The 20794-nt window shown below is 38.1% G+C and overlaps 1 protein-coding gene across 1 annotated transcript in view; it reads right to left on the reverse strand.

The window, feature by feature from the left end:
• Positions 1–11660: 11660 nt before the first annotated feature.
• Positions 11661–20794, reverse strand: part of LOC119548785 (leucine-rich repeat-containing protein egg-6) — a 62523-nt gene continuing 53389 nt past the window's right edge. The window contains exons 3-5 of the mRNA XM_037856350.1: positions 18815–19831; positions 18140–18498; positions 11661–12147 (exon numbers count right to left, since the gene is read on the reverse strand). Of these exons, the coding sequence (XP_037712278.1) occupies positions 12122–12147; positions 18140–18498; positions 18815–19800 (1371 nt within the window). The 5' untranslated portion in view covers positions 19801–19831 and the 3' untranslated portion in view covers positions 11661–12121. The remainder of the gene's footprint in view (positions 12148–18139; positions 18499–18814; positions 19832–20794) is intronic.

A 20794-nucleotide genomic window follows, 5' to 3' on the forward strand; every position in this document is an offset into this window, starting at 1 on the left:
TTCGGCACATATATTTTTAAACAATGGGCCACATTTTGCCATTTGCCTATTTTCATTTGGCAATTGCCTTTATATTTTTTGGTGGGTTGGGAGAGCTCCATTTCAATAAAAACAATTTGTGACTGCAACATTTGCATTGAGTGCTAACGGCCCTTTGATTGTTGTTGCAACTGCTGTTGCACTTCATAAAATCATGCACCTTTTTTTGGGGTGTTCCGGTAAATGCATTCGGTATTTTAAAACTTTTATAATTGACATTTTTACTTAATCTATTTGAAGCGGATGTTGCGAAATTGCTTGAGTGCTGGTATAATTTAAAGGACCGGTTTCTTAGTGTCATGTTAAGGTTACAGTTTATTTTCTTTCATAGAAAGTTAATATGAAGTATAATTGCTCTGTCTTATATTCAGAAAGATACTTTCCGTTTCTCATTAGGGAATGTCAAATCCTTACAGAGTGAGATATGACATGTTAACCGATTTCTCAATGTCATGTTAAGGTTGTAGTTTGTTAAAAGCCAAGGAAAGTTAACTTAAAGTTATATTGCTTAGAAAGACAAATTCTTTTTCTTATATTTGCAGAGAGCGGTTTCACACGATTCAGTGAAATATTCGTTCTGTTAAGCTTAGCCGAAAAATATACTAGTCAGATAACCCCTAACTTGATATTGAGAATCTCATTTTTTGCAAATCAGCAATTTAACTCCATGATATATGTTAATCCTTTTCTTTTCAAAAATATGGGCAATTTTAAAGCATTCACTTATCGAGAACATCCTGAACTCTTTCCATATGCCAATAACCCCTGACCCTCGACTTGGAGTCACGTTTTTGTGGTATTTTAATATCGAGCTGCATACTTGCAGGCTCAGTGCAACAAACCAAAAGGCCATCGTCGTCGTCGTTCGCAGCTGTCGTTTGGCAATGCCGCTGACAAAACATTTTGCCCGCATTTAATTAATTGTTCAATAAAATTAATAAACATTTGTGGGGCCTCGCTGGGTAAAAGTCAACCGTTTTGCGGATCCTCCGCCTCACTCTTCTTTTACCGAATGAAATTCATGACATTTTTTGCCCGACTGCAATGCCAATGCAGCACGGCCCAAGGGTCCATGGTCCATAGTCCCTGGTCCATTCCAGGATGAAATCAGGACCTGTAGTCGACTGCAATCTGTGCAATGTTTGTGCAAGCCTCCGAGTCCCATCCCCCAACTCCGGCGATTGCAAAAGTCGTTTGGCGTAAAAACATTTTGTAAATTGCTTCATAAATATCAATTTGTAAAATAATAATTGTCGGTCCGCCCTGGAGAGTTTTCGGTCGGCAGTTGGGTTTGTGTCTGGTCCTATATGGGATTTCAGCTTCGATTTTGGGTGCAGGGCAGTCTTTTGTGGGTACTAAATACAAAGGAGTGCATCGTCGGCCTGTCTGCAATGAGTGCATTTGAAAGGGTTTGTCTTTCAATAATATAAACTCAGAAATACCCTGCCGTGTTAATTCGACCATTATATTTTCTAATTTTATCTTTTTTACTATAACCAAATAGGGATGCATTAAATTATATCGAAAATATCGTTAAGTCTAACACATCGAAGTTTATAGTATCGCATATAACGTTAAAATATCGATAATATCGATCACCAATTATGTTTAAAACATATTTCTAACTAACTGTAATTTAATTGATATACTTGCATAGTAATTTTCAACAATGTATGGTTTAAACTATGTTTAGCTTCTTTTTGCAAAACAAATATATATCAAACAGAATATCGATTTATCGCACATAAATCGCTACATTAAAACATCGATTTGCATATTGACCTTCACGACAAATATCGACACAGTATCAATGTTAAAAAACAAATATATTTTGACTTTAAGTTTCAAACTGGAAGTATCTATAAATAACTAATAAAAAAGAAATGACAATCTTGATCTAAATTTTGTTTAGGGTAAGCCCCCGTCGAGTTGCAATACAAATCCCACTTGACGGCGAACATCTTTTTTATGTTTGGTCAACATTGTGGAACGCCAGGGACCTCATCTATGCGGATGTACCTGTACAGGATGGTATAGCTGAGCTCCAGAGCTCGTCAACTGGCCAAGTGGCTCGTAAAAGTTTCGCTGGTTATGAATGCGCCAAATGGTGGCCGGGGAGTTGTCTGATTAAAGTTGTAACTGTCATAACTAGTGGGTGTGTTGGGTGGGCAACTCGGGTGTCTCGGGTGGAAAATGGAGAAAATTCCCCTCGTCGGGCGTCAAATGTCACACCCAGCTACAAAAACGCTGCCCGCGGCAACGAGAGGCAACAAAAACACACAACTCTCGTCTGAAGTTTGCCGTATTTCAATTTCAATTTAAATTTACGAGTATGTTTCATTTCATTTGGCCAACTGTCTGAGCCTTCTGTCTGCCCTTTTAACGCTGAAAGTGTTGCTCAAAAGTGCATGAACAATTTGGTTTGTAAAATTTCATTTAGCTTTCACTTCTCGTTTCTTTTTTTAGAAGGTTCTGGGATCAGGTTCAACTCATAATTTTCATTACCTTTTACGCATTCGAAATGTTCTGTGCCGTTGTTATCCTCCCTCTGCCGGTTCCCAAATTGAAAAGTTCAAATTGAATTTGAATTCAATTTGGCTGCCAACATTGCAAATGGACAGAAAAGCGAGGAATTGAGTTAACTGCGTATGTAATGGGTAGTTCACTGGGTGCAGGCCATCAGGAAATGTTTTTAGGAAGGGGAGTTACCCTAACTGAATAGGGTAACTTGTTGGTTGGAATTTCGAAATGAATGCGCATTTCTCCAGGGACTCCACTTGATTAGCCCAGGAAATGTGCAAGTTTTTAAGCAAACCACTTCTTTGTTTTCTTTTTCGACGCATATCGGAAATGTTTGTGCAATTGATTTATGATATGTGAGGGAAGATGGTATTGTATGGGACAAATAGTTCAGATATGTAGAAGGAATATTCTGATTATCAATTAAAGTTTTTATACTACTTCTACAAATAACGACAATACAATTATGTATTCCAATAACATTTCGATAACTAATCAAAAATGATTTTGTATAGAATTCTTGATTTGGTCATTTGAAATGATTTGTCGATAAAATGATATTTAACATCTATTGAAAAAGAGATTTTAAAATCTTAGTATGCTGCTAATCAACTTCTTAATACAATGCTTCATTCCATATTTTTTTCAATAACTTATGAAAAAACAATGTTGTATAGAGATATAGACTTGATTATGGCGATATAACAAATATTAAAAAAGGGGTTCTTACAAGTTTTATACCATTCTGCTAATCAACTTTTTAGTAAGTACAATACAATGTTGTGTTCTGAAACCCCACCGCCTATTTCCATTTCCATTTCACTAACTAATGCAAACCTACATAAATTTCATTAAAAATGCATTTGGTACTTTTAAGATATTTCCATTTAGAAGCAACCCTCCTTCAATTACCTGGTCGAAGGTGAGGCCGAAGCCCCAAAAACCGAAACCTCACCCAAAACCAAAACCACAACCTCACCGAAACATCTGTGGCTCCATCAATTGCGAGTTCAGCTTGCAGCTTTTGGCTCTTATTGTGGCTTAATATTCATGGTAATTGTGGACGAGGACCTCAGATGTTCAGAGCAAAGTAACTACATCCCTCAGAAACAAAGCCACCTTTTTGGGCCTACATTTTGTGTACAATTTCGGTTGCATCTATCAAAAGTGACTGTAAATTCTGGCTAATGAACTGTTGGGGTGAGAAAAAAGCCACCCAATAGCTGAATAAAAAAAAAAAGAAAAACAAAAAAGTGAAACGAATGGCAAAATGAGCCCACGGAAAACCTGAACTGGACAGAAATTAGTCGCGGTAAATGTCTTGAGTTACATTTTGATGACTTCTTCACTTTTGTTTTCCATTTTGGGACCTTATACCATTATGTTCATGAGAACAGCTTTTAAATGTTACGATTTTTTCCCCGTTTTTATGACAGTCACAAGGCGCGAGGTCCAGCTCAGCGGTTTTTGTTTCTCTTATTTTGAAAATATTTTGCATAAAAATGACATAACAATTTCAAACAGATTTTCTACGCATTTTCGGGATGAAAAGTTTCGTGTCGCATTGGGGGTTGCTTATGTACAGTATATACGTACGTATTTTAGGAAATATTTCGGCAATACTTTGATATTAAAAACCGCTTAAAAGCAAATTACTCAAACTATAGACCATAGCCCCGGAAAAACTAAAACCAACAATGTTTCGGATTACCAGAGAGGATGGGGCTTGGGTTCTGCAAGGGACAGGGTTCCAGTTATGGGACAGGTGCTCATCGTCCTCATCTTCCACTTTTTTGGGGGGGGTGGTCCTAGAGCAACTATTAGAAAGCAAACAAAAAGCAAACTACAGAGCAGGCAATTCTACTATGTTCTACCATATCCCCCCAGTTTTAAAGGACATTTTTCGGTTAGCAATTTGGACATTTTTCATACCAAAATATTTTGTGGCTGGGGCGCATGTGTGCTGTATGTGGCCTGTAGTTTTTGTGAACTAAGAAATTTGATCGAAAAATCTAGTTGGGTTGAGTAGGGGTAGGGGTAGAGGTACCCAGAGCTTTGTAATTATTTTAGAGCCAGTGCAGACGGCAGCTTGATAAAAAGTAAATAGCATAAATCAAAAGAGTGCCAACAAGATGACAAAATGTTTGAGCCACAGGGAAAGTAGGAAAATAAATGAGAATACTATAGGGCAGGGAAACATAATACAAACTAAAGGTGATTGGAAAACCTTTTGGGCCAAAAACCTTTTAAAGGTTCTTTTGCCCACAGAAACTGGCAATTAACTAGAGGAAAAACCCCCTGCCATAACCGAAAAAATAAAAACCCCAGAAAACTCTGCTGACGGCGATGCTGGAAAATTTCATTAGACTATAATTTTTAATTGAAAACTGTATATCATTGCCGAGGCTGGCGCAGTCTGGTGTTCCTCCAGCCTTAACCCCTTACTGCCCCCTCACCGCACCATTTAACCCCCTGCGCTGTGGGTGACTGGGAGAAAAATGCACGAAAATATTTTGTAAGCAGATTTATAGTTTCGCAAAAATAATAATTATTTGCCCAGGCGGCGAAACCAGCAAGGACACCCGGTTGGTTATATGTATATATATCCCATGCCCATTTTTCCACCCAATTTGGGGCCCATTTGCCAGCCCCCCAAAAACTCAGACACTAATATCTCTAACTCTATCACTTTCTGGCCTCTCGTTTCCTCCTCTTTGGGCGTCTGATTATTACAGGCTTGGGTGTAGATTAGTTTATCATTTAATTATTTTTTCCACCTCCTGTGGGCGTGGTATTTTCCTATAAATATATGTATGGGTAGGACTCCAGCCCAACACTTTTAATTCGTTTAGTTTCGAATGCCGAAAAAGAATTCAATTTACTTGGGTGTCGGCGGAATTTCTGACGACTGGGATTTTCCGAAGACACATTCCCCAGGGAAATGCCAAAATTTGGTTAATGTCTGATATGTGCTTAAATACTGGGAGTATGTGTTGATTAACAAATAATTAGCTTAGAGTTGTTAAATAAAGAAAGTCAGCTATTTAAGATATTTTTAATGTTTAGAGGTTGGGAAAATATTATTTTAAAGTAGGTATATACTATATAATTTCAATACATTTTCAGATATTTCTAAAATTTTAATTAATTTTTAATGAGGCCTACAAATATTTTTAAACTATCAAACTTTTAGAAAATTTATTTTAAATTGTCCTTTAATAGATAAACCTTTTTATATCATTGTATGTTTCCCAAAATATTTTTATGTGAGTATACTTGTAGGAGCCTGTACAATATTTAGTGAATATAACATGATATGTGCCTAATTTCTGTGAACTGTGTAAACTTTGACCTCAGTTTCTTGACCAAGACACCTGACAACCCAAAACGTCTAAAGGGTGTCAGCTTGGAAAATATTAAGATGCCTCCAAAATACACAAGTTACTTGAGAGTTCCTCAAATTTCGAGTTCACTGAGCTCCTGTTCAACTCGCTCATTAGCAAGTGGCCAGAGATTTTTGATTTTTATTAACTCGGGGGTGTTGCTGCTGTCAGCCAAAGGTTATTGGGGGCCGACTGACCCCGACCACGGCGACCTCTGCGATTGTCCGGCTTTGTGACCTTTTATTCAGGGCTTTTTTCACACCCGCTCGCTTGAAAGGTGTCAAAAGCATTTGCCGCTGGACCAAGTTGACCGCCCAGACACGTGTGTTCGCCGCTTTGATGATGACCTCCGAACTCCTCTTTCTCTTACCATCGACCACATGTGACCACCACTGACTGTCCGGCCTTTGTCAACAGTCGCCTTTTAATTTCACTTCATTTATATTAAAATAAAAAACGCGCTGGTCTAATTGCTGTTGGTAAATGTGTTTGCCAAGTGTCGGGGTCACACCCACAAAGTCACCCCGTGAAATACCAAAATAACCCAGCGATTGTTGACATTTGTCGCATTTCCATTTCCTATTCTATCTTCCAACTCGTATTATTCATTTTTCTTGACGCATAATATGTATGAACTAACTTCCCTTAATAATTCGTGTCACATAAGTATGGATTTTTAAGCAGAAATGTTTTTTAAGGCATTTTATTTAAAAAAATTGGTTTTTAACGGGTATTTAATACACAAGTTTATTATCCCATTGTAAAACTTTACACTTTAGATGATCACCATAATACTGAGAAAAAACAAACAACCTCTATACTCCGGTAACGATACTAATAAATATAACTGTTATATAAAATATATAAATAAATAATAGTTATTTATTAAAATGGTTTTTTTAAAACTTATTTTTTCGATCAAAAAGTAATTTTTGTGTTTTTGATTTTAATAGAGATATCATCAAAAATTAGTTATATTAATCCTTCAAAATAATGAAACGCATAACGGGCCACTTCGTCAATTATTCCCATCCCAAATTCTCCCTACTACATTTATTTTCCTTCTTTTTGTCCTCGCCCATAACTCGACTTAAATGTGGCATAAAATGACAGCATAAATACAAATTATCCATCCCAAAAAAGTGGAATAAAAATAAAACACTTGCAATGCCTAATGGCATTTATTAATCCAATTGCATTTGGGCAGTTGGGAGGGGTCAGGGGTCAGGGGCCAAGAACCAAGAACCTAATAACATTAACGACCACCATCGCCGGCGAGAGAAGCGAAACATTTTGCAAATCTAATGAGCCTCGACGGCATAAAAAAGGCTCGCTCAGACGAAATTAAAAATAAAACGACAACAGACGAGGGGCATAAACCCGGGGAAATTGACAGTCCTCGTGGGTCATGAGCCACGACCGAATTCTCATTCTCATTCTCGTACTTCTTGTACTGGACCCCAAGAAAAATAACAAAAATCCCCGCGACGAGGGTGTAAAATCAAGAATTAAAACGTCTTAATGGTCTGCATCTTTATGAACTCCCCACTGTCCTCGCCATCGAAGGGATGACCCCTGCCCCTGGGTTCGGAGTCCTGAGTCCTGGGTCCTGACCCATTATTCCTGGCTCTAGTTTGGTATTTCCCTCTGCCATTCCGATGCTCTGTGATTTCGCCTTCTCACCCAGCGTCTGGTTTAGTTAATTTTCATGTAAATTAAGCAATCAAATGTTGGCTCTAATGTTGTTCAATTAACGCTTTTTTGTGTCTTTAAATTAATTTCAATTTGCTGAAATTTCTAGAATTCTTGAAATATATTTTAGGCTCAGGAAATTCTTGGAAAATTAGTAAAGTTGTTAAAATGTTGGGATTTTTTAGTTAAAAAATAATGCATTTTCTTAAGCTTTATTTAAAAAATATATTTAGTTAAAATATTAACAAGGGATGGAAAGAGTATCTATAAACGATACAATAGAAGAACATATTGCAGACGTATTATTAAAAAGCCCACAAGTAAAAAAAAATGTAAAAACAATTATTTGTAATTTACCTTTATTCCAAACAATTTGAAAATTACTTTTTAAATATATAATATTTTATTTTCAAGAATCAACCTTAACGACAAAAACATTTTAGGAAGTTCCCCTTTTAAAAAAATATTTAAAAGATTATTTTGATAGTCAAAAAAATGTAGTAAAAAATATATAAAATATCGTGTTTTCAAGAATCACCCTTAAACGCAAGGATACCTTTTTTAAAAAATATTTGTATTATTAAGTTTACTAGATACTGGAAATAAATATAAAATATATACTATCTGGTTCTAAGAAAATCATCCTACAAGCCTAGAAACCGTTAGCAATTTCACTTTTCCATTTAAGTTTCATTATGCCTCCATTTGTATGGTAATTTGCCTGTTAATGAAGCAATTAACGCTCTTGGAACATTTATTTCAATTGCTATTTGAACTCTGACAATCAGATACACCTCCCTGAAAACGCGAAAAGCCCCCATACCATTTTTGGCTTCTGTTTAGCGCGGCAGCAATTAACATATTTGCGCTCGCGACTTGAACCAATACGGGTATTGTAATCCCGACCAAAAGGCATAGTCGAGTCGTGGGCCCACTTATCTGTATCTGAACAATCAGTTAGCCAGCTTGCTGTGTGTGTGAGCCCAAAAAAAAAAAGAAGTTAAGAGAACCCCGGGCTGTAAGAGTGGGCGTGGCCGGGTGAGGCAGTGAGCCGAAGTAAGAAATTTGCAACTGCAGAAGCCAAGTGCAGTGGCTGCCACCGGGATCCCAGCTGCTCCACCCACTTTTGTGCCTAGGCAGCTATGGTATACCACACCATACCATACTATACCATACCGAACCACCCGATGGAGAAGGCTAACTAAAAATTTTCGGGTATCTAGCCGGGGGATCTGAGAGTGGGCATACTCAGTATACTCAGCCTCTCCAGACTTTTCAGCTCCATCTGGGCCAAGTTTGCATGCCAGAAAAAAAGGGGAAAATAAGGAAAAATATATATGGAAAGAGCAAACAAGTTGGCCCACTGGCTTTTGGGCTCACTTGATTTACAACAGTCGCCACTTGGCCAAAAGTGCTGAGTTATGGGCCCGCTTTTTCGTGTGTGTGGGCGTCAATTACCAGCTCATAAATTGCCATCGATTTGGCAACTATTTTTCCCCCCAGCCCCGACATCTAATTGTTTATTAATCAACTCATTAATTAGTTGCTGTTTGCACTGCCATTTGTTATTTTACTCTGCCGTTTTTTCTTCGTGTGGCCCGATAATTTTAATTAATTTGGCGCAAAATGTATTTTTCTATTGCATTTTTGATTAGTTTTTCTCTGATTTGAACATACATTGATTTGCACAAACAATCAACAAAATAATTAAATGCATTCAAGCATTTTTAATTGTTGTTTGCGCTAATTTCGATGCTTAGGCGTTGCGTTGATGATTATAATGTGGAGTGGGCGTGGTCTTTGGCAAATAGCCTGCATTATTCATGTGTTTTTGTCGTTGTTCGATGGCCGGGCCAATTGTCCCTCGGGCTGTTTGTTAGAGCCCGGCTAAGTGGCCGGCGGTTGGGGCCAAGTCAATATTAGAGGATCGAGGTAATGCGGACATATTTGACTTGGGGGAGTTGTTACCAGAAGTGGACTTGAAAGTAAGGGGTAAGGAAAGCAACTTCTGAAAGGTGTGTTCTAAAGTCTCGATTTACTTTTAGATCTAATGCTAAGCTCCCTTCTTATAATATTTTAAGCTAACTTATGCTTTTTTTTTAATATCTGTCAAGAATTGGAATATTTATTAAACTATTGTATGAAATTTAAATTTTTTAATAAGTTAATATTCTAATACTTTGCAACAGCATATAAACACAATCCATCCATTAATTTATATGTAAAGTAACTTTTGAAAACACTTATAAGGACTTGATTTGATAGACCTCAGTCAATACTTTTGTATAAATCATTTTTCGAACCCCTTCTTAATTTTTTTTTTCCACCACAAGCCATTTCAGTTTTCCTGCTGACCAACTTTTTTGTCAAGTCAAACATATTCGTTGGAATTCTGAGCCGCAAGAAAAAATGCCACCGACAGGCATTTGAGGTTTTTCATTTCAGCCCGGCGACAACGTGTGGTGACAACCCAATCAAGGCAGAAATGTATCTTTTTGGCCCCCCCGCACCCACTTGACTCCGTATACCAGATCTGCAACTGCATATTTTGTTTGACATCATTGTTGCACATGCCACGTGCTGCCGTTGCACCTGCAGCATTCGCAACATTGCGGAAAAACGCCCCAAAAAGGCGGCAACATGCAACAGCGAGGCCTTGCAAAAAATGCAGCCAGCTGCATGTGCGTGCATAAATTTACAGCTGCTGGTTGTTTGGTTGTTCAGTTGTTTGGTTGTTTCGTTGTTTGCCGTTGCTGTTTGCATCCAGCAATGAAGACATGACACCGGCAGAGAACGAGGACACCTCCTGCAATTGCAGTTCTGCACTGGCCTTCAGGGTCACTGGTCTTCCAGCAGTCAAAGAATAATAATATTTGAAGAATGGTAAAGTAATACCTATATGAACATATAAAGGATTTATTCTATAAACTATATAACTATTTATTCTTAATTGAAAAGTATACAGTTTTAATAAAAATAAAATTTGCTAGATTAAAGCTAGAAATACAGACAAATAAGCACCTAATATTGTAGCCATAAGAAATATTAAAGGTCAATATAAAAATATTTTAAAAAAATAATTTACATATTTATTTTTTTCCTTATTGATTGTTAAAAGAATGGTTTGAGTTTTACGTTTACGTACCTAAATGTTACGTTTCCAAAAATTTATAAACTAACAAATATACAAGTCACTATCAAATTAAAGACATTATTAGAAATAAGTGTATTATTTACTCTGAGTTATTCTTACTCACCTGTTTATATTAAACATAATTTTTTTTATTTTATCGATATTCCGCCTTAAGTAATTTTATTAACCCCTAATTAACTTCAATGCTTTACCGACTTGGTCATAAATCCAAATAAATAACTAAGGACAAATGTGGTTATTGTTGCCCGTGTTGTTCGATGCTATTCCATTGTTTGTTGGACATTTCAGCGGCAACAATTATGCGGGGCATTTGGGCAAACCGAAAAGCTGAAAAGGACCAACTAATGCAAACAATAGTCGAATGTTTGCCAGCCATTTCATAGTTCACATATGACAGACAGCCCGAAAGGAGCAAACACGGGGGAAATAACGTTCATGGGGGGGCAAACAGCCGGCAAAAAGGATATCGCGTGCCAACAAAAAATCACCATGTAAACACACATCGCACACAAAAGGCGCGATATTGGAGAAGAAAGCTTTCAGGACCCTCGACCACCCATATATCTCCCCCTCCTAAAACACCCACCCATTCCGAAAGTTACATGTGTACAATGGTCGCCTTTGGGCTCCAGGATCCTGTTGTTCCTGCTCTGTTTTGTTTTATTGTGATTTTTATGCCAGTCGTTTTGTTTTGGCATTTTTGGCAAATATTAGTTCCATACTCCAGCCATCCTGACTATCGCAAATGGAATGCTATTGTGTGTCCTTTGGCTTTCTGCAGGGCTAATAGCTGTGATTGCAGGGAGATATTCACCGGTGTTTGGGGGGCTATTTGATAGTTACACTGGAGGTTTTAAGAATAAAAATGGATATGCGAACCATCTTTAAGTTGAATTTATTTCAAAGTTACTTTCAAACAATAAAAACATTACTTTATCATTATAATTTGTTGCTTAGTCAATAGAATGTCAGTTAGTTTTCAGTTATTCTGATTTATTTTTTGAAATTACATTTAAAGATCTATATTTTATTTGTATTACTAAGAGAATTTTGTTAAAAATATGTATATTTTTAAATTATAAGCTTGCGTTACAATCTGTATTTGAAGATTTAAATGAAACTGAAAAAATTACAGCATTGTATGTAATTTATTTGACATACAATAAGTAATTATTTCCAGTTAAAACTTGAAAGAAGATTAAACACATTGTTCTTCTCGCTTATTCTATTTGCAGTTTATTTTAATCTCATTATAGTTGTAGACATAAACAATTCATAAATCCATACACTAGTTAGTACCGATGCGTAAAATCGCAGTGAAGCGTTTTGGGGCTTAGGGCTTTTCCTCCTTCTCGGGATCTGCAAAATGCAAGATTATTAATTTAGATACGTTTTTGGTGAGCTTGTTGAGTCAATTATATATAAGTTTAAAGCGGCTGCAGCTCATGCTAGCCAGACACAATAATTACCAGACATTTATATTAAGTTTAATTGCATACGTGTAGCAAGTACGAGCTGCCATCCAGTGTGTATGGAATATGTAAAGCGTTTTATGATTTATGCAACCCCACGAGCTCCTCAAACCCAGAAACAAAATCAACAAATCATTTTTCTGGCCAGCGCTGACAGCTGCAATTTTTCACTGCAACTGGAAGTCATGCAACATTTAACGGGCCCAAAGTAGAGACCAACTTTAAAGTAATCCCCAACCGCCATATAATGCCCGATTGAAAGCCACCCCTGGTACGTAAGTGAGTGCACACAGACTCCCCTGAGTTCCCAAAACCGAATCAATTAAATTCAATTAAATTCGAAAAACCACAAGCCAAGTGCAAGGGTTTAGAGGAAGTGTAAATGCAAGTGCAACTGCTGGATACAGGATACCAGAGTTCTAGAACGCAAAGGATACCCCAATTGTTCCCCAAGCTTAGCTGTCAATCTTATTCTAATCAGGCTCCCAACACAAATTGCCTACGACTCGAGTTTCGCTTCACAAATTGACTTTTACGCCTAAACAATTGAAATTCAGTTGAGATTTCCGACTGGGACTTAACCCTTGCCACCCAAACTTAACCCCCCTTTGTGGTGCAAATTCAACAAGTTAACTGCACTGCACCGCCTGTCATTCAAATGGAGATTGCGAATTGACCCCCCAGGGCTCTATATGGCATTCTGTGTTTGGTTTCTCACTGTCTAATTGACTTGTGAATGGAGTTTGCAAATTCATTGGCCTCAGGTTTGGGGTCATTCGAAATCCAAGGGAAAATTCCAGGCACGCAAATTTAAATGGGATTTTTCTTAAAGCCAATTACGGTTGAGGTAAATATTCACAATGCAGCATAAGAGTACGATTATTTATTTAGGGCAGCTTAAAGAATTTCTAAGAACAATGAGAAATTTCACTTTTTTCTTTCGTTTATTTTATTTACCATTTTTCTAATATTTTTTCTTGATTTTATCATCGATTTATATGCTATAAAAATAATAAAAACAGCCAAAAGAGAGAATTTGTACCTTTACTTAAATTTTTTTATTATTTGCTTTCGACATTCCTTTTTATATATATTTTATTGATTTTATAATCCATATTTTGCAATAAAAATAATAAATATAGCACAAAGAGGGCATGAAAATATTTATAAATTCTTAAAATCATTTTTAATATCTCTAACAACGTGCTACTGCCGTGTTAACCTTTTCCAACCCAAACATTTTTCGCATTCTCTTGACTCACAATTTTTGCATAATATTTTCTTTGGCCCCCCGGCGCGTTCGTCATCATTCCCTTAATTAATTAAAAAAGTTGTTGCACCTTTTTCGGGGCACTCTTTTATTTTTTTTGGTCCCAAAAAAATGTGCACAATTTTTATTTCGCACATGCGAAATTAGCGCTACGGGGGCACATGCCTTGTTAAAATATTTGCAAATATTTAAATTGACATTTTTCCGTCATGTTATGACTATGAACAATGTCAATTTAGCTGGATGCCTTGAAGGCCGAAAGGTCTTTTTTTCCATCTCCTTGTTTTGTGAGCTTAAAAGTCCAGCGGTGGAAGACTTAAAGCTGCATTTGCAAAATGCCGGCACACACATCGGGCAACTAATCAAAACAAATTCAATTAAACGACACACGACAAGCCACGGTTGGTATGGGATCGTCCAAGAGTTGGGTTTCCTCTACTACCATGGATATGACCGGAGTATCCCCGACTCCTTTCGCTTATCGGGCAGCACAATCCATTAAAATTGCACATCGTTTACACCAAAAATCAATTCGCCAAAGCATTTAGGCATTACAAATGCCAAGCCAGCCACTGGAGCTAGTCGGCGCGGGTCTGGAGTCCAGGTTTTTCGGGATCCCGGGATCCCGCTTCAAACTGAACGTTGATGCCCATAAATTTCGCATAAGGCCCTCACTCTCTGCTCGCTCTGTTTGTTTTCTGGCCCCACTCTTGGAGCTCGGAGAAGGAGTCTGAGTTTGAGTCCCAGTTTGCGGGGCTACCAGGCGATAAACGCAGGCCAGTTGGCATTGCTTTGAAATGTATCCGCCAGATACGAGTGGTACAAAAGCTGCATTTGTGGAGAGCCAGTCGCAGTCTGGGTCCAAGTTGTTGTCGCTGGTCAGTTGTGGACAGGGGTGTAGGTATATTTTAATTTCTAAGGGGTTCGAAGTCGAATACCCCATTTATATGCCTTAAATCTATCGTACTTATATTTTTTTTTTTTTAAGCTAAGTAAAAAGTGTATATTTATTCAAGATTAACAGGTATACTGCTACCTATGTGGCAGCTTGAGCAGGTTGTAAATATAGGGGATAACAAAGTGTTGGTATACAAGATTATACATTAGTTCTTTTCATTTGATATTTAGTTAGATTAGGTATTAAATATATCTTAATGGAAGGTCATGTGGGTGGTTTCTTTTCAGTCTTCTTCTTGTTGGTCTCCAAATTAGCCTCTTCGCCAGGGAGTTAGGATGAGAGCCAAGGCGTCTGAAGTAATTTTCAGCATGCGTACGACAAACATCGCCTATCTTTGGGATTTTGAGATCTCTTTCAATATCTCTGGTTCGCATGTACCAGGGGGCATTACAAATCGATCTTATAATCTTGCTTTGCGCTATTCGTATTTTGTTTAGATTCGACTTAGACGCTATGCCGTAGACTTGTAACGCATATTTCGTACTTATAAGTGTTTCTTTTTAGTTTAAGTTAAAAAGAAATTTCAGATACACCCCCTTAACTACGCCCCTGCTTGTTAGCTATGTTTTCAGGTCGTGTGGCTCTTCTAGAGTGGAGTGTTCAAAAGATTGGATTAGTGGATTGGTCTGGTGGATATTCAAATGCCTTTTTGGGGGTACCACTAAATAAGCCAGACTTAAAGGTCAATTAAATGTTTAAGGAGTATATTGGACCTAATAAATAATAAATATATATTTATAAAAATTTAGATTTGAGTTTTTACAATATAGACAAATAAATTCTTTAACAGAGGATATTATAACCGCAACATTACATTTTTCACTTTCACTTTAATTTGCTAAGCATTGTTTTGTGATTTATGTTCTTTTAATAAATGAAGTGCGAAAATCAAACAACGACAAAATAACTATCATCATAAATATGAAATAACGATTTTTTAAGCTTTTTCTAAAATGTTACAAAGGGTCCTTATAAATTTTCATCGCTGAAATCGGTACAATTTTACCCCCACAGAACCCCATCTCTAGAACATCAATCGTTCTGCTATTCTGGACCCTCGGCATATGTCAGTGTCACCTCATGCCCGACAAATTATGTCTATCGGAAACACAGAAAGCCGAAAAAAAGGAGCCCATAAAGAAACCCAAATCCAATGTCGTGTATCGACGGCAGCACAAGTGCATGTGGATCGGCGATGTCGAGTGGTGTTCGAGTTCGGTGGCGTCCAAAGTGGTCAGTGGTTCAGTTCACCTCACTTCGATTTCAGTGGTGTCAGTTTGTCGTGCGTTTTATTAGTGGCAACTCAAACAGCGAATTGAGATTAGAAGCCCGCCGACGACTGACTGAGTAAGTGAGCCCATGAGTTATGGCCTGCATTAAAGCGCATCAAAGTGAGCTCAGAAAAATTGTAAAAAAAAGTAGGAGAAGCCGATCTTAAAGTGCCACCCATTAGGATTTTAAAATGGGTGTCAACTGCTGAAAGGTTAAGGCTAGGAGTTAACCTACGGTTTACCTAAAAACAATGAGTAAAACTAAAGGTCCTATAAAATATCTTGTCAATTTTAGCAGTACGAACCATAGTATATTACAAAATATTATAAGTGCTAAGCTGGGTGTTAACTGCTGAAAGGTAGAGGCTAGGACTTAACCTAAGGTTAACCTTGTAACAAGAAGATAAACTTAAAGTCCTATGAATTATTTTGCTAATTGTAACAGTACGAACCTTAGTAAACTATAAAATATTTAAAAATCTAAACTAGGTGTTATCTGCTAAAATGTTAAGGCCAGGAGTTCAAGTAGGGTGAACCTTATAAAAAGAAGAAAAACTTAAATTTTTTTTTGAAAGAAAATTATATAATATAAAAAGTTTCTTCTAGATATATTGGTACAATGACAGAAAGCAATATAATATGAAAATATGAATATAAACAAGGAAGAACGCTATAGTCGAGTACCTCGACTATCAGATACCCGTTACTCAGCTAAAGGGACCAAAGGAAAATGGAGATATGCAAGCAGCAAATGCGCCACCTACCGGCGGTAGACAGATTTAAACGTTGAGGGCGTTAGAGTAGGTGTGGGAAAGTTTTTTTTAAATCAATCGATAGGTATTGACGAGACCAATACATTTCAGTTAAAATTTTTTATCTAGCACGAAAATTGTGGGCGTCACAGGCTTGGGCGGTTTGTGGGCGTTAGAGTGGGCGTGGCGTATTTGCGTGACAAACATGCGCTGCGCACAAGGCTACGGAATCTAAATCTGAGATCCCAATTCTCTATCTTGGATAGTTTCCGAGATATCCACGTTCATATTAATGATTTTTTGAAGTTTGTGGGCGGTTTGTGGGCGTAAAAGTGGGCGTGGCAAACTTTTTTTTGGGTCAATCGATAGGTATTGATGAGAACAATACATTTCAGCTTAAATTTTTATTCTAGCATCAAAACTGTAGGAGCCACAGTTTTGGGCGGTTTGTGGGCGTTAGAGTGGGCGTGGCACTCTACTGAAACAAACTTGCGCTGCGTAAGAAGCTCAGGAGTCGGCACGCCAAATCTCAGTAGCCTAGCTTTCATAGTTTCCAAGATCTCAGCGTTCATCCGGACAGACAGACAGACGGACAGACGGACAGACGGACAGACGGACATGGCTAGATCGACTCGGCTAGTGATCCTGATCAAGAATATATATACTTTATGGAGTCGGAAACGCTTCCTTCTGCCTGTTACATACTTTCCGACGAATCTAGTATACCCTTTTACTCTACGAGTAACGGGTATAATAAACGACATATACAGGTACTTTATCATATATACTGGCGCTCTTTCCTATATCTACATAAGGAACCTTTCAATTGGATTATTTTAAGCACCCATTTAGAGCGCTTAGAGGTCCTTATGCCACCCCAAAGGACTCGTTTTCCATTTATAGAAATTTACATTTGATTGCTGTTCAATCTACTTTCATCGCTGGCGACCCACAGAGTTCAACATGTGATATCCTTGACATTTATGAGTTGTCGGCTCTGTGGGACCCCCTCTATAAAGCTACATGTTAGATCAACAATGAGGAATGTCAGATGTGATTTGCATAACACTGAAACGTTTGCTCATGACTTTCTTACTTCCCTGTTGCTTCTGTCAGTCACTGGGTTTTTTACTTTTTTCATCCTAAATGATAGCAATCTGAAATGTTTTTCGCTTTCCCCTCGCAACCCGCATAATTCACTTGACTTTCCTCATCTGACTTTCACTTACAATCCATTTCAGCCCTCCCAAAAATAAAGGAAGAGAACATTAGGCCTTATTACATTTGACATGTTGCTCCCCGGCATAAAAGTTTTCTTTCATTTTCGTGGCAACCCACCCCTCGGCTACAAATCAAAAGATAAATTGTTTTCCTTCATGATTTATATATAAAAATGTTTTGTTGACTTCGCACCAAACTCCAGTTTTCCTTTCTTATCATCGGCGGCGTCGAAAGGAAGCTACAAATATTAATATTGTTTGTATTTCATGCGCTTTCTGCTTTTTATTTCGTTTTCAATTTGGCAATGTCTAACTGGCAAGGGGAGTCGCATGTCAAATTTAATATAAATTATTGGCGAAAAATCGCTGGGAATGGGGAATAAAAGTTGTATCTTTCGGATTACTCACATTCCTTGGCCTTTTTCCAGGAGTGGGTGGGCATGGCCTTCAGCTGATTCTCGTAGGCCTTCCTGGCCAGCACATCCTTGGCCTTTGGATTCGGTTTGTTGCAGTTCTCCGAGTCGGCAAAGTGGTCCAGATACTCATCTCGTTTGCAGTAGATGCACACCCCGTAGATATACTCCTCCTCGCAGATTGTGGCATTCGTGGATCGAGCCCAGTCGGCATTGTTTTTCGCCGCCTTGAAGAGTTTACCCACGTAGATATGGGCAGTTGGTATGGGGGTAAAGGCATTCAGAGCGATGGTGGTTATCGGATTGTGCTCCAAATTCAGCACCTGTAGGTTCCTTAGCTTGTCAAAGAGACCACTGGAAAGGGGAATTTTGTTAGTATTTTTTTTAATACGATTCTTAGAGATATAGATTTCCAACTACCTTATAACAGGGTTCGGAGACCTCGGAGGTGTGCACTATCGACAGTTTTATTTATCGATAGTGGCCACCGATATTATCGATACTATCGAAAATTACTTAATGTTCAATAAGTACACCTTCATAGATCATCGATTGGTGTTTGCCAAATTTTACAACAATCGATAGTATTGATAGATCAATATCGATAGTATCAATTTATAAAAGAAGTCAGTTCTTGATTGTAACATATTTAATCTAAGTATAAACTCACCTCTGAATACGATCCAAATTGTTAAATGCCAGGTGTATTTCCAAAAGCAGAGGAGTGTTCCGGAAGAGCTGATCGGGCAGTCGGGCAATATTGTTCCTCTCCAACCGCAAAGTGAGCAGTTTCTTCTGCACCTTAAAGAAGTCCTTGCTGAGATAGCTAATATTACTCCTTATTCCAATGTAGGCCAACTGTTCTGACATCCAGAACAACTCGGTGGGCACATTATCGCCGCAGTTGAAGATCTCAACCGACTGGAGATCGGTCATGTGCCAAAGTTCCTGGGGTCCAAAAGCTGACATTTCCACACTACTATTCTTGGCATCGCAATCGATCATCAGGTGCTTTAGTTTGGTCTGCTTGGCGAATATATCACCGGACACCTTGCCCAAGTTCTTGACCACAATTTCCAGATGGGTTAAGTTCTTCAGATTATGCAGAATTGAGCCGGGAAGATCACTACTTCCTTTCAAGGAGAGTTGCTTGAGAGCCGGCAGGTTTTCCAAAAAATTCTCCGGCAATGTGGACTTGAAACCAATGATGGACACCTTCTTGAGACCCTCGTGATCTGTATAGTGCTGCTGCAGAACCTCACCGCGATCGGTTTTCTTGGGATCAAAGTAGTTGAAGATCTCCAGTTCGGTGTAGTTACTTACACCCAGTTTACTGAGCAGGTACTTGATACTCTGGGCATTTGGTATGGCGCAATTTTGAACGATCAGGGAGCCAATATTACCCACTTGAAGAGGTGGTATATAACCATACCCTCTGGCATCGAAGATACTACAACTTATGCCGTACAAATTCAGATTATCACTGTGCAACTGGAGATTCTCGCACTTGATCTCCTGATCCTGGCAATCGCAGAGATTTGGCTCCTTGACCAGGGCTTCACATCCTGCTTTGGTCACATAACTACTGGTGATCACTGTGGCATTTTCCTGCCACGAGGGCGAAATTAAGGCCAGCAAAAGCAGTAGCAACCACATCCTGAGGCTAAATTCCCGAGCAGACTGATCGCTGTAAGGCAAAAGCAGAGGATTTTAAAATTAGTTTTTACGATCCAGCAACAGCTGCTCCCGAGGCGGCAACTCTACTTTACAACCATATATATCTTTCTACAGGTAGCACGCATTTCCCTGGAAGTAATACTGCTGCTGCTGCTTCGATTTTCCTTCTAGCCAAAGACACCGCCCCCCATTTTACACCCAAAGGCCGGGCTGCCATTTTTACACACAAATTTGATTACCCAGGTAAACCCCTTGCAGACTCTCGCGCTTTTCGCTTTACCTGTTCGTTTAATGGCCCATAATTTACTACGCAACTCGCCCGATTTGTGCATAATATTAAACCATTTTGAATTCGCCTTGCAACAAAACTCAAAAAAAAATATCGTACGCAGAAAAAAACTGCAAACAAAATGACTTAAATTGCCATTTGCGTTGCCCACGGTGGAGTTGTTTTTTCATTTTTGAGGAGTTGGGGGTTTTTGGGGAGTGCGAGATGATCTGTATGTAAAAGCAGCCGCGAGTGGGTCCCAAAGAGTGGGTCTGATAACAGTTGAAACTGCGCGATTTTACATACGAATCGCAGGCCAAAGATGAAGAAGCGAATGGAAGCGATCTGGGGAAGGCTGCAAAAAATGGGACAGTGGGTTGGAAACTATGGAAAAAGGTTAAACATATACAAATTTACATTTTATCCGGTTTCTGAACAGCCAAGAAAAATATTCCAATGCCAAAGGAATCGTTTTTATGAAGTTAGAACTGTAATTGCACAGGAAATCATGATATAAAATGAAATATTAAAATATGCATTTGGTTCATTTTAATAAATACATTTCTAAAATGATTCAAATAATTTAAATGATAGTTCCTCTTTTGCTAAAGAGTTTACAATAGAAATTTTGAATATTTTAAAGGAAAATGGTTTTTGGGTAAGCTATAAATGATATTATACATAAATACCTTTATTTGATAGCTG

The sequence above is a fragment of the Drosophila subpulchrella genome, chromosome 2L (assembly GCF_014743375.2).
Source record: "Drosophila subpulchrella strain 33 F10 #4 breed RU33 chromosome 2L, RU_Dsub_v1.1 Primary Assembly, whole genome shotgun sequence".
In the NCBI taxonomy this organism is placed as follows: domain Eukaryota; kingdom Metazoa; phylum Arthropoda; class Insecta; order Diptera; family Drosophilidae; genus Drosophila; species Drosophila subpulchrella.